The sequence below is a fragment of the Euleptes europaea genome, chromosome 8 (genome assembly GCF_029931775.1).
Source record: "Euleptes europaea isolate rEulEur1 chromosome 8, rEulEur1.hap1, whole genome shotgun sequence".
Lineage (NCBI taxonomy): Eukaryota > Metazoa > Chordata > Lepidosauria > Squamata > Sphaerodactylidae > Euleptes > Euleptes europaea.
The window spans coordinates 46,278,238-46,306,045 of record NC_079319.1 but is presented as its reverse complement, the minus strand read 5'-3'; the positions used below and the strand labels follow the sequence as shown (position 1 = coordinate 46,306,045).

Below are 27,808 nucleotides of genomic sequence, written 5' to 3'. Positions count from 1 at the left end.
CAGAAAAATCTGAAAACTGTAATAATTGCATTGAGGGGTTTAATTTCCCCACACACACACACACACACACACACACACAAAAACCAAAAGTGTTGTCTGCACATGGACAGACAAAGCACCTACTTCTGTTGGAGTCTCAGCAGTGACAGTTGGGGGGGGGGAGCCACAGTGGGTGAGGCAAGGAACCACACCAGGCCTGCTCGCATTAGCTGCAAGGAAGGATGGGCTTCGGGAGCCACAATGGCCTAGCAGCAGAGGCCTGGAGCCATGCTGGGCTTGCCAACATCGATTGGGGTATGTGAAGGTGGGAGCGCATTGGCCCAGCTGCAGAGGCCGGGAGTGGGGGAAATTAAAGTTAAGGGGGGGAGATTAAAGTTAAGGAGGAGGGAACTCCTCGGAAGTATCACAGGTCCCCACTTGTATATTCTAATAGTAAAGTTGGCCATATCTGAGGATACTTAAATCCCATAGCTCATGCCCTTTGTTCATGAAGACCCTGTGATTCCCAGAATAGCCTTTTTGGTGCTCAAAGGGTACCTTTTGCTCCCTTTTCGGCCAGCCAAAAAGCTGATGGGATTCAAGGTTAAAATCAAAAAGAGACCCAGAAAGGGAAATGTAAGAGGCAGACAAAAATGTGTGTACTGTTCTTGAAAATTCTTGAAATAGCATTTTGAATTTAGTTGTGTCTGTATAAGTTATTGTGGTTTATTAGCCATGTGTGAAGGTCAGCTTATTATCTTGGGTACAGTACAGCTTCTTCATGACTTTACAACTAAATGGTCACCTCCATAAATCAGTGAGCCAGTTGAATAGATGCATGTTGATATTCATTTTCACTGTGTAACATGTGCTGCACTGCGACCTTAGTTGCAGAAGTGAGGTGGGAAGACAAAGGTGATTGGCATGGGTATCAGCATGAGGCCTCTTCTCCCTATGCTGCTTTTTTCCCTTTAGGATTTCTACTATATTGATTGATACATGACACAATATTGTAGGAGTATGAAGTATGATATGGCCTCCATAAGAAGTTCCATTTTATAAACCGACCATAAGATTTTAACGAGAATCCACACTTTTTCTGGAGAGACGGTATTCTTATTAACTTGTATTAACCCTTCTGTAACCTTTTAATTGGGTCAGGTATTTGGGTTCTTTAATCTTTTGTTCATGTTCAGGTTCAACTGCTTGACTAACGAGCAGTAGGCTGTAACAATTAACTAAGTACTATGATATCATCAAGAAAGTAAATGAAGATTCCATTTAAATCTCAGAATGTTATGGGTACCTTGGAACTATTACAGTCGGTCAGGTCAAGACTTGTTTAACTGTTTTTAATTTGTTGATTGTTATCCTGCAGGTTGTTATGGCTCATGAGCAGAACAGTTATGATACCCTGAATTAATATAGGTTAAGTACAATAAAACAAAAGTCTAGTAGCACCTTAAAGACTAACAACATTTATTTCAAAATGAGCTTTTGTAAGTCACAGCTCACTTCTTCACATAAGCAGATATGTTCCACCACAATGCCTTTGCATGTTGAAAATGGAAGTATTGACTGAAAAATAAAATTAACAACAGCTGCCTTTTAAACATAAACACTCGGTTTTATATTGTAATTGCATAAATCAGCAGATTTTATTTATTTGCTGTATTGATAGCTTGTCTTTCTCGCTGAAACTCACAGCAGATTACAAAGTGTAAAAATGAAGTTAAATAGCATGAGACATCCAACAAATAATGCAATAGGAGCAGGATTACAAAAATTAGAAACAATGCAAAGAAGTATCAAATATATGTCATAATGCAAAAAATGGAATTAATTAAAGTAGAATACAATGCAGTAAGATAATACATATAATAAACAGTTGGAATAGGCTACTACAGTCCCATTTCATTTATAAGAGCACCCTTCTGAACCATTCCATTATTCTTTGGCCTTATTCCCTTTATAAAAATGCTCTTTGGAACAATTCTGTTTTACATAGCTTGCAGAATGGATGACGCATAGGAGCCTTCTTCAGGCAGGCCATTTATTGTTTGTTTAGCATGTATGGCTAACTATATATCACCCAGCTTCAATTATCGAATTCTCATTTGTTCCAGAACTACACAATTATGAAAAACAAAAAATCCTCTGTGGTTCACATCCACTATTACCAGATCCTTTAACTGGAAATGCTGGGGATTGAATCTGGGACATTCTGCATGTCAAGCAGATGCTCTACCACTGATCTACAGCCCTTCCCTACAGCTGATATTTTCTCGGGCAGGTCTGAAATGATCATTTAAGAAGTGGCTGGAGTAATTGTAGAAAAAAATTCATCTTATTCCACAGTGAGATATTTCTGTTCCTTGTATAATCTTATATCTATAGAAACATGTAAGATTGAGAAAAACAAAATCAAAGCAGCATACAGAATCATGGAGGAAGCCTTTTGTGTCTGTCCATATAGTTCTTTTCTGTTTTCCCCTTTTCTGTTTGGCATGTAATTCCTTTGCCAGTTCAGATTGGATTAAAAATAATGTGTCGTGGATAGAGTGCCAGATAGTATCTGGGAGATCCATATTCAAATCTCCACTCTCCTATGGAAACTTGCTGGGTGACCTTGGATCAATCACACACTCTCAGCCTAACCTAAAGGCAATGGGTTAACATTTAAAAAATCAGTACTTTTTTTTTAAGTTTTCTTGTACAGGTCATGTAACTTCACAAGCATCATCAAGAGCTTCAGTAACAACGGGGACATTTACAAATAAAAGTTTTACGTGTATGTCCATAACCGGCTCACTTCAGAACTTTGTAATAAGCGCTTGAGCTGTGTGGACAGAATCTTCTGGGGGTGGGGAATTCTGCTCATTTCATAAAACAATCAAGAGATTAAGGGCTGTATGTATTTGTATTTCTAGCCAGTTAATTACATCTTCAGTGACATCACTAAGAAGGATATGGATTCCCCCCACCAGTCAGTGTGGAGCCATTACCTTGGCATGCTGTGAATGTAACAATCTTCTGCTACAGGTATTCCCAGATAAAGAATAAAATCCAAGTCGAAATTACTCATGCAGTTTGGGCATGAGTTAGCTGATGATGTTAACAGAATGCCCTTGTGCATTTCTAATTGTGTGATTACCTTCAGTCTCCCCTAATTCCCTCTGCAGTTTAGATTAGATATGACATTCCTTGCTTTGTGTTAAGCCTTTGGCTAGTAGTAAATAGACCTGTTTTTTCAGAACTGATAAAGGGAATCTCATCCTTTTCAGGGAAATACTGATTACATGGCTGGAGCAGAAAAGTAGAACCTAGATCCATCCTGCAGATAGCATGCAAAGCTCTTTGAGGTCTCTTATGACGAAAATCCCTGTATATGTGTTAGACTGCTATTGATTAACTTTAATTATCGTTCTTGACTACCTCTCATAGCAATTTGGTAGCTTTTTTAAAAACTTGGTGGTTTAAAAGCTACATTTCAAAAACATAGAAATAATTCTTATTGCATAAAACTATTCTTAGCAAATGCTATCATATTTACTGTTGTTTAGAAGCATCATGCACGCATCCTTCAACTGGGAAACTGGCTGACGAAGACACCAAACATTTTGTTGCCAAATTTGTACATAATGTAAAGGACCAGGCACCACCTCATTTCTCTTGTCATATATGCCATTTAAATAGATGACTACATTCTGTCTTTTAAGTCCCTTAAACTTCCAACCATTTAGTAATGTCACAAATCTGACTTCTTGATCATGTATCTAATGCACTTTCTAAAATGAATCTTCAGATAATATGATACCATGGTTTGCTAGTTTATTTTTAAAACTTTTTTCTGCCTTATTTGTGAACTCTAATCTGTTCCTAAGACAAATGAGTCTCATATTTTCAAAAGGTATGGGTAGACAGAAGCCTCAGCTGTCTTTGCTCTAACATTCCGTGAGGTTCACAAGGCACCGTGCTAACCCAATTGAGTCTAGAAAAGTTTCCTTCATTATCTTAAAACTATTGTGGGGGAGGTAGTTGTGAATTCCCTGCATTGTGCAGGGGGTTGGACTAGATGACCCTGGTGGTCCCTTCCAATTCTATGATTCTATAAGGTAGGGTTTGTCTAGTCAAAACTGTGTGTGTGTTTTCTCTTAAGGGTTTTTATAACATCAGTGCAACTTAAAGATTGCATTTTTAACATATAATTATATTCCACCACCAGAGCCAGTGTGGTATAGTGGTTACAGTGTATGTTTAGCATCTGGGAGAGCCAGATTTGAATCCCTACTCTGCCATAGAAACTTGTTGGGAGAGCTTGTGCCATTCACACACACTGAACCTAGCCTACTTCATAGAGTTGTTGTGAGGGTACAATGGAGAAGGGGAGAATGTTGTAAGCCTAAAAGTGTTCTCAATCTATGAACATTTAGGAACAGTTTCTTACTTATTTCTGAAACACCTCATAATCGAAAGCATGGAATTTGGGGATAACCATTTTGTGTATGTAGATAGATAGTTCAATGTGTAGCTTGGCTGTGAACATTTTATAGTACAAAGTTGGATTCGTAATCTTACCTCACCTGACTGCGTTGCACTGCAGAGTGCTCATGGTTTCTGCTGGCAGAGATGCAGACCAATCCTGAATATGTATTCAAGAGTAGTTCCTGATAGATTCTGTCTGTAAAGTGCCTTCAAGTCGCAGTCCTTTTGGGGTTTTCATGGCAACTCCTGGCGACTCCTTTTGGGGTTTTCATGGCAAGAGACTAACAGAGGTAGTTTGCCAGTGCCTTCTTCTGCACAGCAACCCTGGTATTCCTTGGTGGTCTCCCATCCAAATACTAACCAGGGCTGACCCTGCTTAGCTTCTGAGATCTGACGAGATCAGGCTAGCCTGGGCCATCCAGGTCAGGGCTCCTGATAGATTAGTGGTATTTAATAAATATGCATCCGATTTCAGCCTTAGTGTGATATACTGTCTTAGGCCATGGAATTTTGGTTAGGATGTTTCTTTTAAAATACGTAGTCACCGGTTGGCTGTGGGCAAAATCACACAACTCTAGTTCTTAGTCTGCCAAACAGAATGCAAAAAATTATTACTATTAATTAAATTAGTATTTTAGTAGTAATAAAATGTTACCAGTTAGTGTTGCAGGGCCCTCTTTGCCATCAGCAGGAGGTTTTGGGGCGGAGCCTGAGGAGTGCGGGGTTTGGGGAGGGGAGGGACTTCAATGCCATAGAGTCCAAAAGCCAAAGCGGCCATTTTCTCCAGGGGAACTGATCTCTATTGGCTGGAGATCCGTTGTAATAGCAGGAGATCTCCAGCTATTACCTGGAAGTTCGTGGGAAACAAAGGCTCAGTGCTGTAAAGATAATTGGAGCAACCAAAACAGCACAGAATACAATATAGGAAAAATGCTAAATTTATATAAGTGAATAAAGTGCAGAAAGTGACAATAAATATATACAAATGAAGTACAACAAGATACAGGTAAGTAATATATCAATCCAACATCATAGGAACTTGGGGGAAACTTCTAAGTCCATTCAAGGTAAGTCCAGTAGTTACACAGAAGAAATGATATTTCATTATAGAAATTTGTTGTATGTCTCTTCAGTCTGTGTCTCAATTCGCTGGAGATCAAACAATGAATACAAAGCCACAATAAAAGGATGACAGGACCTGTTGTCTAGATCATAATCACGTTTCGTATATGGCTTCGTCAGCTACATCTGTGTACAATAAAATCCATATAATAATATTCCCAATATAATAATTAATTGAATAAATAATTAATAAAAAGAACTATGCCATCAGATATTGACTTTCATAGAAAATTCATATTATAAAACGTACTAGAAAAATATATATAAATATATATCTTACCCAAAAAACCATAATAGGTGACATCTCCTTAGGGACCGCTAACAGTGTCTATATGGGTCTCCGTTAAGATAGAATGAAGTTAAACAAGCTAGGACGTTACTAAAAGGATTAAAGAGACCCTTAATTGGCTGCAGCTGAACAAACTACTGTATGGCCGAACGGGACTCTTAAAGGGGAACTGCTTAATTTTCATAACATATAAATGGCAAATTATAAAAAACAGGAATAATCGATTTCATTATTTAGACCATCTGGGGATAAGGTTCTCACTGTATTCTCACTTTGTATCAGTAAGTTTCAAGTGGCTTTCATATGTCCAAACAGTACCCACAGAGGCTTTCCCGAAGTTCACCTGTGTCATGATCTTTAGCAGAGTGGTGGGCCTTGCTCACCTCTTTAGCAGTATGCCATTCCCACTGCATTGATCCATTTGTTTTTCTGCATAGCAGTCAGCAATGATGGAGAGGGAGGGCGGTAAGGTGCACATGAGCATGGTGTTCAAACATCATTACTCAATGCTCCAGGAAAGTCCTAACATGTGGATGCTGCTTGGATATAGGGGGGGTGGGGAGACTTTAGTATTGACTAACATAAAAAACAAGGGGGAAATGTAATAAATCATGGCCTGCAGTTATATTTAGAATTTTTTACCCTGCATCTTAGCCTTGGGGCATACTTGGGTGCAGGTTGCTGGTGAGGGCATAATTCAGCAGGATGAAATTGTGCACATAAACCGCTACAAAATCTGTGACTGTCACCTTAAGCATGATTTGAAAAATCACATATCCCCAGACCACTTTGGTGGCCTAGAAGTGTTGTCCTTGGTGCCTTAACATCACACAAGAACCATAAACTTAATTTTGGCACACAAGAGTCAGGGGTTTCATATACCATCTAATGATGTGTTTTGATATTCATATGACTTTTAAAATGCATTAAACAAACCACATCAGATTTAATCGCAAACCGCATATTAATTTGTTTATAAGGTACTAAATCACTTCATTAATTTTCTAGTCATAAGCATTTCCTTTCAATCTAGTTTTAATTTCTTATTTCCAGAAGGGTGAATTCTGTACGATGCAGAGAAACCATCAGTAAATAGCAACAAAATGGCTTCATCACAGTAGGAAATTCATCTGATCTTGTTTTGTAATTACATAGTCTTGATCTGTGTTCTCAAGAGCACAATGAGAACATATTTGTTTGTTTCAAAACAGAAAATATATCCTTTCATGTTCAGTAACTATGGACAATTCTGTGTTATTCCAGCCTTTTTCTGTTAACTAGCATGCTTTAACATTAAGTTACAACATACCTAGATATGGATCTACACACACATAGTGAATGCAGCAAAATACATTTTAATGAGCAATGACAAGTTCCTCTTTAATTTATACTTATGGACAAATATAACTGTGAATTCTGTTGACAATAAACTAACAAAGCATCCCAGAATCCCCATTTAAACCTTTAAAAAAAAGATGTAAGTTATTTGCTCCAGATATTCATAGTGATAGGTCGGAATCTGAACACCGTTACTGTTTTCCTAGCAGCACTATAATCATTTATTTATAGTTTTATTTAAAAAACTATTCATGAGTGAAATTTCTATATTTGATACATTATTCTGCCTGTATCGTTTGGCACCGTGCACGTTAGTTTGAGCCCAAAAACCAAAACAAAATCACTTCCTCAGTGCATGCAGATAACAGCAACTTTACATATTGGACTGATTTGTAACAGAGAATTGCTAAGAATAATTGTTGTTTTTTTAAATCCGTTGAATTTAACAGAAACGTCTCTCAATTCATGTGCACACTGGGTTGTTCAGTTAACATCTCATCAAGTTTTTTTTTTAAAGGTAAACAAGATTAACTGTTTACTTTAAATGAACCGAAGTCTGGATGTTTTTCTGAAGAAGAACACAATGTACTGTTGTATCTTGTTTCCAGAGTGGTGTTTATCATAATTCCTTGTGCTGTGGTTGGTAGAGTGCTGGGAAGCCACTCCGCCCACTCATGGCTCATTCGTGCCTGCTCTCCCTCTCCCATTGAGGCCTCACTGCAGGATTGTAAGGCCAAGCGAGCTGTCCTGTGTCCGCTCTGCTGCCTGTCATGAGCCGACACTGACCTAGAATAAAATAACAGAGGCCGTTTCCTGGAATTCTCGATGGACTGCTGAGAAGCGCTACCATAACTTTTGTAAACAGTCGGCTCGCATACACACAAACTCTCTTCACTCTTCAGCAGGCACCTATGAAACTGAGCCAGCAAGCGAGCAGAGGAGAGAAAACAATTGAAGTGTGTGTATTTAGAGGTGGGGAGAAGAAAAGAGCTAGAAAACCAAAGACAATATTGTATTGCTGCCAAATGGGGATTCTCAGCAAATCTCCTCACTTCCTTTTTCCTGCTCTTTTTCTTCTGTAGCTTACTTTGTGGAACAGTAGATTATATTTTTTAGCTCAGATTTAGTGATGATACATTAAACAGTGGTAAGAATATCACCCCAAATATATGCCCCAAATCATAATAAACTTGATTATATTTCACTTGCATTGGAGTTGTGATGTTTTGTTTATCTTGTCTTCATAAGTAGGGGGGTATATTTGGAATAATGTCTCAATTTCTAGAACGTACGGACTTTTTAAAAAGTCTGGTTTCATAGTCCATGGGATGTCATTATTTTGGCATCCTATTCATATGTTTCTATGATAAACCACTGTTTATCAGTACAACTTTATTCACATTACTGCTATTTCAAAGAGGGTTTTTATTTTGTAAAACATGTTTGTTGCATGTCTATCACTAGCTAATCTGCCAGTAATACATAGGACTGGAGTTTTCTCATATAGAGGAGTTATGTTGATTCTCCTTGTCCAGATCTTTAGGCTGGAAATTTGGCTTCTCCCAAGCCAAGCTGCTTAGGGGGCACAGCCTTCCCCTGCCTGTGTCATCCTTACTCCTTCTTCCCACACAGCTTGGCCAAGAGAGTCTGGCCACTCCTAGGTGGAAAACATGGAAGGTTTCCTGTGGAAACCTCTATACCATGGACCTCTAATTTCTCGATGGGAAGAGGGCCTGCTAGGCTGAAAGGGGTATGGCTGCTCTTGTAGACTTTGTTTTTGGCCTGCAATAATGCAAAGGCCTCTTATCCAGAGTGCCAGTTGCACACCTCATGCTCCCAATCTGAAGCAGGGTAGGGTTGTAATGAGCTATATGTAACCTGTGGTCTGCCAGTTAGCCACCCTAATCCAGATCATTGTTGCCTACTTTGACAATTGCTATATTAGGTTTTGCCTGTGGGGTTTATCATTCACTGTAACTGCTGACATGTACCCTCACCAAGTTAAGGCTGATACTGAAGGGGAAGATGCAGAATAACATGAGTTCCCAAACCTTTCTAGCCTGTTGGCATCTTTGGAATTCTGACATGGGTTGGTGGGCTCAATCTCATAATGGCCACCATGGGAGGCAGAGCCAACCATAAAATGACTGACATAAGAGGTAGAGCTACATGCACAGAGGAAGCCCAAGTGCAAGGAAGAAGAGGAGTAATTAAAAAAAAAACCACATTGGGAGAGAGGCGTGAGAGAAGCTATAAAACCAGCACTGGTGGCAGCTGCTGCAAATAGGTTATCTTAATCTTCACAGCCAATCAGAAGCCCTGCTGGGCAAGATACCCACCTGGTCCCACCCGAAAAACACTTGGTGAGCGACAGGAAAGGTGTTAGTAAGTGCCATGGTTCCCACAGGCACCATATTGGGGACCCCTGCAGAATAATCTGATTGTCTTCCAGCTGGAAGATTTGGGAAGTACAGTGTTTGTGGATCCTGAGGTACCCCAGGACAAGGCAGAGTAGTATGGTGGGAGATTTAAGATTGGTAGGAGGAGCTTCTGCTTTGTTGCTGTTTAAGACACGCAGGAATCCAAGAATTCCAAACAGCTAGAAATTGACAATTACCTAACAGCGAGTGGGAACCCTCAAGAACTTGTGGGGGCATTCCCTCTCTCCTTTTTTCCTTTACTGAAAGTCCCCATAACCTCCCCCCTTTCTGCTTCCTTTTCTTCATCCAGCCCACCAGCCAATCTAGCCTTATTGGCCCCTTTGTCTTCAGTTTTGCTTCCCCTTGACTGCCTGTGCCCAGAAAAAACTACGTTCCAGTTGCATGGTGCCAGTTGGTGGGCCAGGCCCAGTTACACTCCGCAAGAACTTGCGGGGGGCACCTCATTTCCCCCATATCACCTTCCCCACACAACTTCCTTTTCTCCTCCTCATGGCAACCCCTGTATCCTCACTCTTGTCTGCAATCACCTCTCCTTCCAACTAACCCACCTGACTACCAACCAACCAATCTGCACCTCATCTTCAGCTACATTTATTGTTTGTTTACTTCATTTATACCCCACTGTTTCCCACAAAAGAGACCCAAAACAGTGTACATTATTCTTCTCTCTTCCATTTTATTCTCAGAACAACCCTGTGAGCAGGCACTGATAGGGAGTTTTAAAAAAATCTGGAAAAGGTCCCTAACATAGCTTTCCCCCGCCCCACTCCCCAAGTGGGCTGGGCACCACCTCCCTCACCTCACACAGCGCTAGAGCAGACCAGGTGCCACCTCCTCTGCCTCACATGGGACTTAGGCAAGCTGAGTGCCACCTACCTTACCTTGGTCTGGACCCAGGCAAGCTGTGCACTGCCCCTCCCCCACTTTACTTGGGACGCGGGCAGGCACAGTTCAGCCATTCTATCGCAGGGCTGGCCCGGCTCTTGGGTCGGCATCTCGGTGCTCTGAATGGCCAGTCCCCCTTGTCTATGAGGGAAATTAGGCTGAAAACGTGTAACTGGTCCAAGGACCCCCAGTGAGTTTCCATAGTCCAATGGGGTTTCAAGTCCTTAGTCTGAAACTCTAACCACTGCATCTCACTGGCTTTTATAGGGTGGCTGCTCTTAAACAGTAGTAAGCAGCCAGGCCTAGGTAATTCATGCAAGTCAGATGGTAGTAAGTTGTCGAGTGGCTGTTGCTGGGCCTTGCCCTGTTGAGTAGTCCTTAAGGCCAAAACAGCCCTGAAAAAGTTTCTGCTCCCTCCCCCTGCCTTTCCTGTCAGAAACCAAGCTTGGAGTGCTAGCAAAACTGTTGTGATTGCCTAGCAATGGTCACTGAGGGCATCCATTTCTTAAAGCTACAGATGCTACTTTTATCATTTTGAGTGGGTTTTTTTACCTGGGTGTGTGCGTGCGTGTGTGTGCTAAGATTTCAGATTTTTCAGCAAGCCTAGGCCTTTTTTCAGGTTTGTAGAGCTATCTGTCTTGTCTGTTCACGGTTCCAGTCTCTGAATTTAAGGATACTCCGCTTTGGCTGTGTTGAGAATTAGATGTATTGATTATGATTATGACATTTCTATAACTGAATAGAAGCTTAGACGTCATATTGCTTTTATGAAGACATTGGGGGTTGACCTTTTAAAATGAACATCTGTACAAAGATTAACAATTAAAAAGCCGTTGCCAGATCTGATAAGAGGACAAAATATAAGGCAGGTATGCTGCACTTAAAAATACTGAATAATTCTTAAATGTATTCTGGGAAAATGAATTATTCTGTCTCGCACTCTGTAATGGATAAAAACAAAATCAGACCCTGGATTCTCTACCATGCACTTATTGTTTATTGTATTTACTATGTGGTTTCTCCATGGCTGAATCCCATTGACTGCCTTGCGTCCTTCAATAGCAACTTGCCCGGGCTTCTATTCCTGAAGGCATAGTGGCATCAAACAGGATGAAAGTAAATCTTATTACTTCTTGCCTATACATGTTTTATAAGTAGATTAATTAACCCATATTTTAGGAGCAAGACTTAATAGTGTTTAATTAAATCCACGTATGATCTCAAATGTGTCCTTTTATTGAGTTTGATTAGCTTTGCCTTAAACTAACTTTTAATCCATGGAGTCTGTGCCAGCTCCAGGATTTTTGGGCCCACGGATAAGGCATCTTCAGTGGGCCTCCATCCTTTGGAAGAGGTAGAGTATGTAGACTTAGAATTTTTTTTGCTATCTTTGACCACATTGGATATGGCAAAATTGGCAAAATTGGCTGTGCTGCTGGAGCAGTGAGCATTTTGCTAGTCTAGATCAGTATTAAACAAATTTCACAGCTCTTTCAGTGACAGCACCAAGACTGTGGAACACATTCCCAAGAGAGGTTCATAAGGTTCCTAAGGCTGTTCTTGTGTTCAGGAAAACAATGAAGACCTTACTTCAGCAGGCTGTTGCATTTTGGCTAGACCTGATTATCACTGAATAGGTAATGAAGACTGCTCATTATCAATTATGCCCCTCTTTTGTTTAAAAACAATTCTCAGTATCTCTTCTCTTTGTAGATTGGATTATTTATGTCCAGGACTGCCGGGTACTCTAATTTCCTCCAGTGCCTGAAACACATGCATTGGCTCACTTAATATAGTTCTCCGTTTAAAACAAACAAACAAACAAACGTGAACCACTTTCAGGAGACTTCCAAAAACCCTTGGGTCAAACCTACACATAGTTTGGTGTCCAAACCAGGGTGAGTGTTTTTGGAACATCCACACAACTTTGTCCCCTAAGTATCCACTTTTTACGTTTTTCCCTGTTCTGCTGTGATCTTTCCCAAATTTGGTTTGGCATGATCTTTTTGGAAAGGTAGCAGTCAGATATGCTGTGTGGACAGGAAAGTATGAGTTTTTGCAGGTCCCACCCACATCAACACCCTTTTCCTTGGCTCAGCCCCTCCCTCCAGCTGCCACTTCTCTCTGCTACCAGAGTGTTTTTTCAGGCTTTTCAAAAGAAATCAGCAATTGACATATCACTGTAATGTTATAGCAATCTATGCACCAGCTTCCAGATTCTAAACAAAACCTGTCGCTGTTTCTGTTGCAAAGATATGCCTTTTCACTTATATGGCAACCACAGAGGGCCATGGCAAGGAGTCTCCGAAGAAAACCGCCCATGCCCTGTTGCTATTGTGACTGCCTCCCCATTCACAATGGCAATGAAGCTACTCATTACCAAGTGAAAGCAGCTGTGGTATATCATTTACGCCTTTGCTTGTGGTTATGTGCATTGTAGAAGTGAGTGAGGTACATGCAACCTGATGTCTGTTCTTTCTTCTTGTGCAACAATATTATGTATGTTTGAAACCTGGAATTATGTTCAGTTTTATTTTAAATTACAGTCACTGTCAGTACAATCCTAAGGAGAGTTACTCCAGTCTAAGCTCATTCATTTCAATGGGCTTAGACTGGAGTAACTCTGCATAGGGTTGTGCTGTATGTCTGTAGTTGTGGGACTAATGCAAAATATAGTGTTGTTTCTGGGAGTTTCCACATTAGAGCAATTTAGCACGTCACAGTCAATTATCTTCCATTATCCACTGGAAATGAAATTATCTTTGGTTCCATGTATTAATATTATTCCAACTAACATGCTAATATTCATGGTTAGTATATCTGATGCATTAGAGGCGGCCAATAACCCTCCTCTGTTTTTATTTTTTTTATTGCTGCAAATACGTGCCATAACAATACTTTGTGCAATGTGGCTATGAGCATTTGAAAAAAATATCTGGGGAAGAATCACAATTGGAGAACTCTGTTCAAACATGGCTTATACCCAAACATACACCCACCCACCTACAAATTCATGATATATGCAAACATTGTTTCTAGCCATAGGATTCCAAAACTAATAGAACAGCCATAGTTTTATCACTATTGAAAGTCTGTCTCTTGTGCACAATTACATTTTAATGCATTGGTAATAGAAATGTGCTTTTACACAAAATTTTACACTGAAGCAGAAAGTTATAGGAAAAGACAGTCTCTAGGCACATTACTATTCTTGTCACAGAACTCTCCTCAGTGGCAAGATAATAGCAATGCCAGACTATACATGTAAGGATTAGACCATGATCCTGTCTGCAATTGTAGAAAACCACCACAATTGAGGAGTTGAAAAAAAATGGGAAGACAGTGGGGAAAACATGAACATGCTATTGTCTGTGAACAACAGTATCCAATAAGCAATGCTGTCAGATTTGGGGGAAATTAATAGCAGCATTCTTTGTTAGAGTCTTCCTAAGCATGTGAAATAGAACCTGTCCCTTCAACGCCCCCCCCCCCCAACTATATATTTTCTGGTGCTGCCGCTGGAAATGGGGAAAGCCTTTGCTAATCACATAGAACATTTATTGACAAGCTGCGTTAGTTTTAATTTTGATTAATGATTCTCAGGTTCTATATTGGTAGGGGCTTCTTCATTGTGGCTAAATGGAATGTATTGTGAAGGAATATGTGACAACTGCACTGGCATCTGCTACAAGATTGTGAGAATATTATAAGATTGATGCATTTTAAAACATAGAATAGGACCACTTTTGTAGTTTAAATGTGATATTTTACAGAAGAGAATCCCTTTAATTAAAATAGGCTAAGTATTGTGTCCTTTAAAGCCTGCACAGCTATCTCTCCAGTCCTGATTGCATGAAAGATAATATTCACAATGGGTGGAGGGATTTTGTTTGCATTTGAGAGGTTCAGATAAGTTAAATCCAGTCTGGGTGGAGTTTCAAAAGTTTCATTCTAAGCCACACCAGTAGAACTTAAAGTGCTCCACCTCAAGACTTGACCAGACAAGTTGCTGTGTAGGCACAATGCTTTGCCTGTTTTGACTAAGAGAATGTACAGAGATCCTAAATACTTGTATGCATGTATCTCCTCATGCTTTGCCCCCTGCATATACACAAAAAGACTAGATTGCATATACACCAAAGACTAGATTCTTCCCAAGGAGCAGACATAATCAGTAGAGCCCTGACATGGATGAGCAAATATTGCCATAAATATCAGACAGATCAGCTTTGGTTGTCTGCAAACTTCTGCCTTTCTTTCTCTTCCACCTTGCCACCATTTAACAAACAAATTAGCTGAATGATCAGAAACCTGAAAAAATGTTGTTCTTTCCTGATAACACATATTCTCATTATGGCCATTTATGCACGGGAGGTTTTGCCTTGGATTTGCCGCTCTCCAGACGGACATTTTCCCCATCCGAATTCTCAAAACTCTAAAATATGCCCCCATGCAGAGTTTTGAGAATTCGGATGGGGAAAATGTCTGTCTAGAGAGCTGCAAATCCAAGGCAAAACCTTCTGTGCATAAATGGCATATGTCTTTCCCCCCCTTTCTTCTCTGCAGTATGTGGGCAAGAGGAGTTGCAAAACCTCCTGTTGTCTTTGCTACTGTCTGTTTTATGCCTGCCATTCTCCTGCCAATGACGTTGCTGCTGTTCTCATCATCAGGTCATTTTTTTTTGTTTTAAGTTGCACCTGTTTGTCTTGTGGAATGTTGTTTAGTCCTATTCTTTTGGGGGATCAAAAGATACAAAGACACCCACAGCCTCCAACCATGTTATGGAGTTTGTATGTACAAAGGCAAATCCTCTTCCTCCTTTCTCAAGAAGGATGACTAACTAGGAGGGAGCATGATGGCATAATACCACAGTCATTTCCAAATACCCACTGAGAAATAAATAGATATAAGCATTACCACCACAGTCATAAAATAATGCAAAGTAATTAGCCTCACCTTCCCTCTCCCCTGCCTCCAGCTCTTTTAGGAAATTAACAGAATATTCCCAAGCTTTAAAATAAAGAGTCACTATAACCTGGTTCTCACTGAGATTGGTAAATGTATATGGGGTTTCAGATTTCAGGTATAGAGCCAGTGTGGTATAGCGGTGGACTCTGATCAGGAGAACTGGGTTTGATTCCCCACTCCACATGCAGCCTGCTGGATGACCTTGGGCCAGTCACAGTTCTCAGAACTCTCTCAGCCCCACCTACCTCACAAGGTGCCTGTTGTGTGTGTGTGGGGTGGAAAGGGGATTATAAACTGCTTTGAGACTCCTTTCAGTAGAGAAAAGCAGGGTGTAAAAACCAACTCTTCTTCAGGTGGGGACCCACATGATTGAATACGCATCCATTACCCCTCCCCCCCAAAAGCCGGCATGTCAGTGAGAACTAGCCATGACTTCTCCTTGACAATGCTAGCTTTAATGCGTAATAATTTCTTTTTGATACTGAAGAGCATTCTATCATGTAAGCTTCCATTTGCAGTCTGAGAAGATACACCCCAGACACAAGTTTACCACCTCAGGAGGAACAAAGTCATTGCATTTAGGAGGAGGACAAATAAAAAATCCTAATCTTCACCTTGTTTCTTATCGCTTCCTGCCCACTGCTTTTGTGCTCTTCCCAGTGAATCATGTGTGAGCTTTTCATTAATCTGTTCTCACACTCTCATCTTCATGCCCTCTCCAGTGGTAACTACACACCTAAACCTCTCTTTTTGTCTTGGGGCATCTGCACATGTTTTTGCAGCTTTAATTGCGGGAAACATCAGTTTTACCCCAGGACAGCTTCCACCTGTTTTGATGTTGATCTAGGAGTAGGCTTCCATTACCCTGAAGGATATTTCCTTACCGCTAATGAATTGCCTCTAATCACAGCTTTACTTATTTATATTTTTACCGCCGCTTTTTAAAGTTAGTGTTCCAGGTTCTCTCATCCTTTAGTACCTGCCTGTAGGACAACCTCCTGGGTATGTAATGCTTTGGTAGGGACAGGAACATCCTAAGTTATTGTTTCTTGCTGCATTGAGCTGTGCCAGGGCCGGCCGGCTTCCCTTCTTTCTGCCTGCAGCAGCTTCAAGACGGCAGTTGTTTGCTCAGGGAAAGAGGTTCTCTGCTGGATCTGAGCCGGGCATGATGGATTCAACTTGAAGGAAACTGTAGGTAGACATAGATGCACTCAGGGTACACATTGAAGGCCTTTGGAAACACAAGGGATGGGAAAGGAGAAAAGTGATTGAAAAGCTTTCCCCTGACCCAAATCTCCTCCATTTGTTTAAGATATTCCTATCCCGCAGTCTCCTTAAGCCTGAAGACAGGTACCAAAGCAACAAATTGAAAGACACACACGTACAAACCCAGAATAATAATACATGAGCAAAGTAAAAACAACGCACAAGAAAAACGTAGGCAGATCTGCCAAAACAGTTTACCCTCCACCAAATGCCCCCTGAAATAAAGCTGTCTTATACACCTGCCCGAATACAGATAGTGAAGGCCTTCTTTTCACATCCACTCGACTACCTCGGATGGGATGCCACAGGAGAAGGCTGTCTGAAGGCTGTCTAAATAGTGGAAGTATACTGAAATGTGTGGTTCAATAAGTACTGGGTCTCTAAGCTGTTAAGGCCTAATAACCAGCATTTTGAATTGGGCCCAGAAGCAAATAGGTAACCCAGTCCAATTTATATCCTGTCTTATCTGATATTAGCTGTTATAGGGTTGAAGGCCTTCCACGCGCTTATATTCTTTCCCCTTCCTATACTGCTGTTCAGCTATCCTCAGTATTCTATGCCTCTGTGCATGCTCAGTCACCATCAGGCTGGGTTTTTTAGAAGGCTTTTCCTCTCTTTTTAAAACATATCATGTACTGCTTTTCTTCATGCTTGGGAAATCCACCAAGCATAAGAAAACTCTTACCTTGTCTGTGGGTTTCACTGCCATAATGATAGACAACTTGGGTATTAGAGGGGTGATATCTCCTGTAGCACGGCTTCCCTCCCATCCCCCAGCATCAATTCTGAATGTTGTGCTGTTTCTTGTGAATCAAGATTTGCTGACTAACTTGCAAGTGCTAAGATATAGTAACATCTTTTAACTGATTGGATGATTATTGCAATGAGCTTTGTTTCATGTGGGGAACCTCAACACAGTATGAATCAGTGCTGGTAGTAAAGCATCAAACAGTCTCCTTAACTTATGGGAGAAAAGATTGAGGTTCCATAAAGCATAGGTAGAATACTCTTTGTTTCTCACGTCAGAGCAAAAGTTGCTTTCTTAATATATTGTCGAAGGCTTTCACGGTCAGAGTTCATTGGTTCTTGTAGGTTATCCGGGCTGTGTAACCGTGGTCTTGGAATTTTCTTTCCTGACGTTTCGCCAGCAACTGTGGCAGGCATCTTCAGAGTAGTAACACTGAAGGACAGTGTCTCTCAGTGTCAAGGGTGTAGGAAGAGTAATATATAGTCAGAAAGGGGTTGGGTTTGAGCTGAGTATTGTCCTGCAAAAGTATTGTCCTGTAAGTATCAAGATAATGTGCTAATGAGGGTATGGTATGTTAATATGGAACCATTGTATCCTGAAGTGATCTGTTAATGTGTGTAATCCAAAGCTAATCTGTATGGCTATTGTTGAATGTTGTCTTTGTCTGGAGGTTTTTCAGGGCAGGAAGCCAAGCCTTATTCATTCTTAAACTCTCCTCTTTTCTGTTAAAGTTGTGCTGATGTTTATGAATTTCAATGGCTTCTCTGTGCAATCTGACAAAATAGTTGGTAGAATTGTCCAGTCTTTCAGTGTCTTGGAATAAGACCCTGTGTCCTGTTTGTGTCAGTCCATGTTCAGCCACTGCTGATTTCTCAGGTTGGCCAAGTCTGCAGTATCTTTCATGTTCTTTTATCCTTGTTTGTATGCTGCGTTTTGTGGTCCCGATGTAAACTTCTCCACAGCTGCAAGGTATACGATATACTCCTGCAGAGGTGAGGGGGTCTCTTTTGTCTTTTGCTGATCGTAGCATTTGTTGTATTTTCTTGGTGGGTTTAAACACTGTTTGTAGGTTATGTTTTTTCAAAAGTTTCTCCATCCTATCAGTGACTCCTTTAATAAATGGCAAGAATACCTTTCCTATGGGAGACTGTTTTTCTTGAGTTTTCTGATTTTTGTTTGGTTTAATGGCCCTTCTGATTTCATTCTTGGAGTAGCCGTTTGCTAGCAGTGCGTGATTTAGATGATTAGTTTCTTCCTTGAGAAACTGTGGTTCACAGATCCGTCTTGCACGGTCCATTAATGTTTTGATTATTCCTCTTTTCTGTCGGGGGTGGTGGTTGGAGTTTTTGTGTAAGTAGCGATCTGTGTGAGTTGGTTTCCGGTAGACCTTGTGACCTAACTGAAGGTTTGTTTTACGGATGACAAGGGTATCAAGAAATGGGAGTTTACCCTCAATTTCCTTTTCCATGGTAAACTGAATGTTTGGATGGATATTATTAAGATGGTTTAGAAAAACCTGAGAAATCAGCAGTGGCTGAACATGGACTGACACAAACAGGACACAGGGTCTTATTCCAAGACACTGAAAGACTGGACAATTCTACCAACTATTTTGTCAGATTGCACAGAGAAGCCATTTTGAAAAACTTTTGAAAAAACATAACCTACAAACAGTGTTTAAACCCACCAAGAAAATACAACAAATGCTACGATCAGCAAAAGACAAAAGAGACCCCCTCACCTCTGCAGGAGTATATCGTATACCTTGCAGCTGTGGAGAAGTTTACATCGGGACCACAAAACGCAGCATACAAACAAGGATAAAAGAACATGAAAGATACTGCAGACTTGGCCAACCTGAGAAATCAGCAGTGGCTGAACATGGACTGACACAAACAGGACACAGGGTCTTATTCCAAGACACTGAAAGACTGGACAATTCTACCAACTATTTTGTCAGATTGCACAGAGAAGCCATTGAAATTCATAAACATCAGCACAACTTTAACAGAAAAGAGGAGAGTTTAAGAATGAATAAGGCTTGGCTTCCTGTTCTAAAAACCTCCAGACTAACAAAGGCAACATTCAACAATAGCCATACAGATTAGCTTTGGATTACACACATTAACAGATCACTTCAGGATACAATGGTTCCATATTAACATACCATACCCTCATTAGCACATTATCTTGATACTTACAGAACAATGATTAGCACATTACTTTTGCAGGACAATACTCAGCTCAAACCCAACCCCTTTCTGACTATATATTACTCTTCCTACACCCTTGACACTGAGAGACACTGTCCTTCAGTGTTACTACTCTGAAGATGCCTGCCACAGTTGCTGGCGAAACGTCAGGAAAGAAAATTCCAAGACCACGGTTACACAGCCCGGATAACCTACAAGAACCAATGAACTCTGACCGTGAAAGCCTTCGACAATATCATTGGGCTTGGCCTGATACAGTTATCAGTGAGGACCAGCAATGTCATGGGATGGAACCTGGATATCACACTGAATAGCAGTATTAGTAATACTTCCACACATTGAGGGCCTTCCCAGTCATGGCACCAAGAGCTCATCCCCAGGGATATTCATCTTTCCCTTCCTATCATTGTCTTTTGCCTGTGGATGAAGGCTAGTTATATGAACAAACAAACATGTAACTAGCCTTCATCCACCAGGGAACCATATATTTGAAGGACCATCTCCTTTCTTATGTCCCTGTGCGTCAACTACAGTCATCAGGCATCCATCTGTTGGTTATCCCACCACTCAGGGTAGTCTGTCTGGCATTGACCAGAGCCTGGGCCTTTTCTACCATGGCTCTGTAGCTTTGGCTCTGTGGAATGGGCTCCCTGAACAGGTGAGGGGGAGGCTCTCCTTGGAGATCTTCAGGAGGAACTTCAAGGTCTGTCTGTTTACAGGGGCTTTTGAGGGGGTTTGCATGGCGGGCATCTTTTAAGGGGATAGGAGAGATTTGGGTTCTGCAATTTTATTTTTGGTTTTAACTGAAAATGTTTTTAACTATAACTGTAAGCTGCCTTGAACCACACGGTTCCCTGGTTGTGAAGGGCTTTAAGGTCGTAACTAGCACCTTGAATTCATCTTGGAAACAGACTAGCAGCCAATGTAGCTTCTTCAAAATGGGCAACATATGCTCCTGGCAGCTAACCCCTGACAATAGTCGGGCTGCCACATTCTGGACCAGTTGTAGTTTCCGGATTGTCTTCAAGGGCAGTCCCATGTAGAGTACGTTGAAGCAATCCAACCATTTTTGTTTCATTTGGCATTCTTTCAGTGACCTGTCCTTCCTGCCCCAGGTTTTAAATGTTTCCTCTGTTTTTACGCATGTATGTTAATTTTAATTGGGTTGCTGACTAGTTTTTATAATGTTCTCTTTTTGTTAGCTGCCTTGGTGGCCCTGATTGTAGAAAGGTAGAATAAAATTTTTGTAAATAAATAAATTTACTTATATGCCATGTGGTATCTGTGTACAGTCACAATCCTGTAACTTTGAAAAGATAGGCTATTTACAAGACTTAAGAAAAGCTTAGAAATTTAACTGTGCGCTAAATGTAAAATATGCTTAAGCTGTTAGCCTCCCATCTCCATTTTACATGTGAAATATTTACCATAAGTGGGCATGCATGAAGATCTTAATCTAAGTCATCTCTCTGTAATTGTGCATACTATTAGCTACGCAGGGAAAACTTATGATTATCCAGTGAATTTTGGGTTAATAAAATAAAATCTACCTATATTTTCTCTCGAGATTTTGCAGGTCATAAGGATGGCAAAAAAAGATTAAAAACTGTTAATGTTGAGGGGTGGGAGCAGTGACAAATTCACCATTACAGCCTCTGGAAAAAATTGCAGTGGCTGATGGATTGGGAGCTGCATCTCCTGAGGCCCCCCCACCGACCCAGCTGGCCATGGAGTGAGGAGATCCTTTAGGCTGAGCATAAATCTTGTGGTGGCCACCTCTTGGCCTGGCTGAATCCTGTGGCAACGGCTGCTGGCCTGTTCAGCTGCCCACCTACTCAGCAGTGATGCTGCAGCAAAGCAAGGTGCCACATGTGACTGGCTTACCTGGCCCTCCCCTCTCTCCATCGGGGAGGGGTGTGGTGGGGAGGGGCGTGGCCCTTTCCAAGGCTGTTTTGGCCTCCTAGTCCACCCCTGAGATGGCAATGAATCAGCACTTTAATAACTAAAATTAGAAATTCCTCAATTAGATCTGCTTCCAGCCTATAAATACTTCTCTATTGCCAGGTAGGCAGATGTGTGTGTTTATTGTATGGTGAGAGAAAAGCAGTGTGCACATGTCCGGAGTGTTTACAGTCTTGGCATCCAGAGAAGGGATAATTCTTGGCTGAGATTTATTTAGATTCTCCCAAAGACCTTATTTTTCTTGAATGAGAGTGAGGGAGCTTGCTTAGGTGTTATGCCCCCTGGGGCCTTTGGTCTTCTACAATGAAGTGCTTATTTTACTGTAATTAGAGGTTCTGGAGTTTTAACTAGGGCTGCCCAGCCTCCAGGTGGTGGCTGGAGATCTCCCACTATTACAACTGATCTCCAGGCAACAGAGATCTGTTCACCTGGAGAAAATGGCCACTTTGGAAGGTGGACTCTATGGCATTATACCCCATTGAAGTCCCCCCCCAACCCCTGCCCTCCTCAGGCCCCACCCACCTAAATCTCCAGGTGTTTCCCTACCTGGAGCTGGCAACCCTAAACTTAAACATACCTGAACATTCTGCCTCTCCAGTCTTTTAGCCCTGATCCCAGATTTTGGGGGAAGTGAGGACAAGAACTTGACAGTAGTTGTACGTTAATGAATAAAAGGCATTCTGTACATGCATAGAGGCACACAGTTTCACGCAGACAAGTGGCAGCAATTAATGATTAAAAACAGATGTCAGGCTGAGCGAAACCGCACGTTAATTTTTCTGTTCTGTCCCCATGGCTCCACCTACTCCTAAGGGAAATTTCCCACAGAGAAGCAAACCCAAAATATAGTATAAATCTTACTCTCGTTTTCTTTCTAGTATTCTCACTTCTCGTTACGGACATTAAAGGAAAATGGAACAAACAAGAAAGAAGCAAAGGGCTCGGGAGAAATGGTAGTGGAACAGAGCAGTTAAGAATTAATTTGGTCAATGAAGAGTTAACTGAGTTTCAGCTGCCTTGCTGCTCCCCGCCCCCCCCCCCACAAGTGATCCAGATAAAAACAGCCTGCACATTTCCCTTTATCTCCCAGACTGGTGGCAGTGGCCAGGGTCTTCCTTTTCTGAAGTGAAAGCTAAGAATTCAGGGAGGGCCCTGGCATGTTTCCGAGGGGGATTTGTCCTCGTGTGCCTCCCTGTATCTATGGACTTGCAATGCAGTCAGCTGAGAAACTCTGTAGACGTGCAGCGGGAACTTAACATTGTTTGGAAGAACTGTACACTTGCCCATTACAAACAATATACCGTAGTGTAAATTTGGTTGCCATAGAGCCCTTGCTCAGAAGTCATGGTTCTAAATTTGAGCAACATGGTTCTGCTTTCCTTTGCAGTATCTTTTGCCCCTTTTTCATCCCAGGATTAATCTGATACACATATTTATGTTCTTATTTCTCAGCTAGTTAAGATAAGGGAATTTTCTTTTGTGTTTTTGCTTGGCAGTGGTGAATTGGTTAATTATTACATTGTTTCATTATATGGAAATATGCCGTTCATATGAAAGAGGTTAAAAACACTCTATAGGATGATACATGATAATTCAGGTTTCTGCAGGATATCATTAGGGGCTGCAGATTTGGGGGACAGTCTTTTGTTTTTAATCTTGAACACAAATCACGTATAGGGCATGTGTATGTGGATCCAAAGTATCTGAAGAAACTTGGAACTCACTCTGAGCAGGTTACCTGAGCAAACAGATTCTGGGAACTGTTGCTTCTAGGGCATCTTTTGGAAAATGCACCTTTATGTATTAGAGGCCCGTAACCTAAATATTGGCTGATATTCAGATCAGCATGTGAAATTCTTACCTATGTATGTATGAAGCTGCCTTCCAATCCAGCACTGACTCACTGGCATCTGCTCTGTAAGGTCTTGATCAGAGCTCTTTTCTGGCTTTCATAGCTAAGATCCTTTTAAGTGTATGCCTGTGCCTTCAGTAAAGGAGAAGGTTGCCAGTTGTAAAACACTGAGGTTTCGTCAGAAGTGCCATCTATAAAGCAAATCCTCAGTGGGGGGGAAAACCGTTTAATTCCAAAGTATTCAAGAAATTTTATGGGCATGCTGCTAATGAGATATTTTTATACACTCTCCCACAGATTGTGTCTTCTTCTTCAAGACGCTTATGGGATGTTCAGTGAGGTTCAGTTTCAGATCTTATCTTCGTCTCTAGAACGGATTGAAGAATATAGCAAAAGGTGGGAAGGAAAATACTGTAATGTGTCTGGTATGAAAGTTCTGCACAGAGCCACCAGAGGAAGGTGAGAATTAAAATTTAAAGAAAATATTTTTTGTTTTATCTGGATCAGGGGTACCCAATATGGTGCCCGCAGACATCTTTGCTGGCACTCTTCTCTATATGGTTCTGATATTATGTTTTGAGTTTGGGATTGACCAGAACTGTGCTCAGTACGCCTTCAGCTGAATTAACAGTACATGGAACCATGTCTTTGTTTCCTGCCATCCTTTCATGCTGTTCCTCTTAGTATTATATGGCTACCAAGTTGTTTGCTAAGTTTCACTACCGTAACTTGAATACTTTGCAGCAGATTAGGAAAGGGTGACCAAAAGGAAATTATGATAAAACTAGGAACAGGGGGAAAGGCCCAGAATTCTATCATATAAAATATGCTCGGGTCATTATTTTCCCTATGTGTCATTCTAAGTAGGAAAATAATTTAGGAATGCTACTCTGATCCCTGGCAATTTTAAGCAAAAAAAAATTAACTCTGTAGATCAGGGGTCCCCAACATGGTGCCTGCCAAGTGTTTTTAGGAAGTGGCTGGGGCCAGGTAGGCTTTTTGCCCAGCCAGGCTTCTGATTGACTATTGGAGATTTGATTGGCTGTGCACATTGTTTTAATGTTGCTTTGGCAGCATCCATTACCACAACACAAGGATCAACACTGTGTTACTGAAGTTAAGCTGTGGCAATAATTTTGTGGCTGGCTCCACCTCCTGCAGCAGCCATTTTGTGGCAGTCAAATGTTTGAAGTATATGTTGAAGGAAATGAAAGCCAAAACCCATCTTTACCTTGACTTGTGTGATCCTTTTTTAGAGTTTGCGTTTAGTGTGGCCGATATCACCAAAGAGTTGAAAACATTTAGGCATTATGATCACAGTGGTGATGTCTTTCTATCATAGTACACATTCCAGATCTATTGTAGTCCATGGAAATAAAGTATCTGATCCCCACATTAATTGTGTCAGTTTATTATCTGTGCGGAGCTATAGAAATTCCCACTTAAAACTTCTTTTAGCAAGAGACGATCATTACAGACTATCATTGTGTTTCCATGCAACTATTAAGTCATGATTGGTCTTCCATCACTCCTCTGTTCCCTTTGCAACATGACATCTTTGTCTTTCCTGGTCCCTAGAAGACTGCTACGCTTTCAGTCTACATTCTGTTTGGGTTATTAATTATCAGACCTTCAGCTACTTCTGTGCTCTGGTTGTATTTGTTTTTGCTCTCTTGACCGCTTATCTCCCATTAGTCCCATATTTCTGACACTTCCTCTTTAGTTGGTGCTTCCAGCTGAATGTGTCAAAGGTGAAGTTCCTTATTCCACCCCCCATTTTCTGATACTGTTGAGAGAACTTTTTCATAGCCACACAACCAACTTTCCCATTCACCATTGTCCTCCAACAGTAGGCATCCTTAAGAACTGCTGTTTCATCTTACAATATACTAATGACCATCCACCCAATACCCTGCTAATCACTTCTGTATGCTTTGCAGCCTGCTGTTTGCCGGGCTTTCCCACAACTCTTCTTTCCTCTGTAATTAATTCAGAATGTGTTAAAATGTTTTCCATCACTGTACTAATATTCTCCTGTCCTTTAATCTCTTCACTGGTGTTCTGTGGTTTTCTACATCCCCACTTGTGCCATGGAAGCTGACTTGGGTGAACTTGGGCCAGACACACTCTTTCAGCCAAATCTACCCCACAGGGTTGTTGTATGGATAAAATGGAGGAGAGGAGAATCCCTGTTGGGGAGAAAGCTGGGGCATAAATAATTTAGAGAAATAAATAAATCTGCTTTAAACTTTGTTCTTATATTGAACACCCTCCACGTCTCTGCCACTGTCTGTGATCCTATTATTGTCTTATGGTTCAAAATGGCGGCTTCACCCAATGCTGCTCTAATAATGTCTACAAAGAGGAATAATTTGAATAGAATGAGTGTGTGGTTTCTTCCCAAGTAAACAAGAAACTGTGCCTGATCCACAGGGTTCCTCCAGACAGACATTGCCAAAGAAGCATCAAATCCAGCTGTGAGGCTGCAGAGGCCATGTTGCTGTGGTAACATATGAATTGGCCCTTACTCCCCTCAATACCAGCATGTCTGTCTCTGTTTTTAGTCTTCTGTATCCCAGTGTCCATTACTTCTCTAGCAAGAATCAGATTCTGATATGACACATGTAGAAAGATAACCAAGCTCTACTAATCCACTGATCTACTTTCCTACAACACAGAACAATTAGATAGGATTTTGTGACCTTTCATAAATGCATATAGTGTGAGAGATTCTTTGGGTGCTGTGGGTTGAAATTGTATTGCTGTGTAGCAAGGTACAAAAATCACTCTGGAACCAGGACAAGTTCAACACCATTTATGGCCACCTTGAGCCATGGGAAAGGTTGTGATACAAATATTTAAATAAATAAAATATATGTTCATTGTTGTTCATTAGGATCTAGGCCCTATTAATTGTGACAAGTATGTATTTTTAACAAATGCTACTGATGGATTGGTGCCTTTGAATAAGATCTAAAAAGCAATAATAAAATTAATATTGTATTATATATATTATAATTTATATAGTATAATATGTGATAAAACTACTTTGTACAGCTTAATAAATTAGTTGGATGCTTAAGAATCAGTATGTTTCCTCTTCTGCTAGCACACAAAGTAAGATTTAATAAGGACAACTAAAATTTAAAATTCAATGAGAAAACTATTAAATGAATGTGCTTTCATGATACTGGGGTGTTTGATTGTATGTTAATCCTTTTGAATAAAACATCCTGATTGAAAAGCTGGATTTCACGCTTCAGGTATTTTGCTTCTATGTGTTTGATTTTCCTAGAAAGCCAGGGCTTTTCACCCTAATAGACAGCTTGTGGCCTCCATTGTCGCCTCTAAAAGTTCCTGGTCATAGTCAAGAGAATAACACGGTAAGATACTGGAATCTTAAAGAACTTATTTTAAACTCTGAACCATGATTTAGTGCAGGAGGTGCCATGGAGCCCACTTCCTTTCCTGGTGCCCGCCAAGTGTTTTTAAAAAGTGGGTGGGTTCAAGTAGAGCTTTTGTACAGCAAGGGTTCTGATTGGCCATTGGAGATGTGATTGGCTGTTCACATTTTTTTAAATGTTGCTTTGTCAGCAGCTGCCACCACAGCACAAGGACCGTTTTGTGGCTGGCTCTGTCTCCTGTGGGAGCCATTTTAGGGCAGCCATTTTGCGGCTGCACCTACCACCCCGTGTCAGAATTCCAAAGGTGCCCACTGGCTCTAAAAGGTTGGAGACCCCTGTCCTAAACAGAGAAGCACTGAAATACAAATGTTTTACCTGATTTGTAAATTCCCTGTTCATCTTCGTGGCTTCTATGCAGGCACATATGGGACTGCACTTGCGCAGGCCTGCTGTGGAGCTCAGTTCCAAAGCTTTTCTAGGTCTCTCTAGAATATTCAGAGCATTCCCCCTCCCTTCTGATGCGTGCCAGAGTTTCTTTCCAGCCCAAACTGGCATGGGAAGGAGGCAAGGAGAATGGTCCTTCCCTCAGTCCTCTCTTCGACACCATGGAGCAGGAATTCTAATACAATGTGATCAGCACAGCCACAAAGTGGCTTCCACAAAATGGCTGCCGCAGGAGGCGGAGCCAGGCACGAGGTGGCTGCCATCAACTTATCTTCAGTCACACAGTGAAGATCCTTGTATTGCTGTGGCAGCTGCTGCCAAAGCAATATCTTTAAAAATCTGCACAGCCGATCTGATTTCCAATGGCCAATCAGAAAAAAAATGGAAAAAAGCCCCACCTGCTTACCAAAAA

At 41.1% G+C, this 27,808-nt stretch overlaps 1 protein-coding gene across 1 annotated transcript in view; it reads left to right on the top strand.

The window, feature by feature from the left end:
* The window catches only part of SPIDR (scaffold protein involved in DNA repair), a 193,533-nt gene that overhangs the window by 141,623 nt on the left and 24,102 nt on the right, over positions 1 to 27,808 (top strand). Inside the window, exons 11-12 of the mRNA XM_056854920.1 lie at positions 23,846 to 24,007; positions 26,844 to 26,931. Coding sequence (XP_056710898.1) covers positions 23,846 to 24,007; positions 26,844 to 26,931 — 250 coding nt within the window. The remainder of the gene's footprint in view (positions 1 to 23,845; positions 24,008 to 26,843; positions 26,932 to 27,808) is intronic.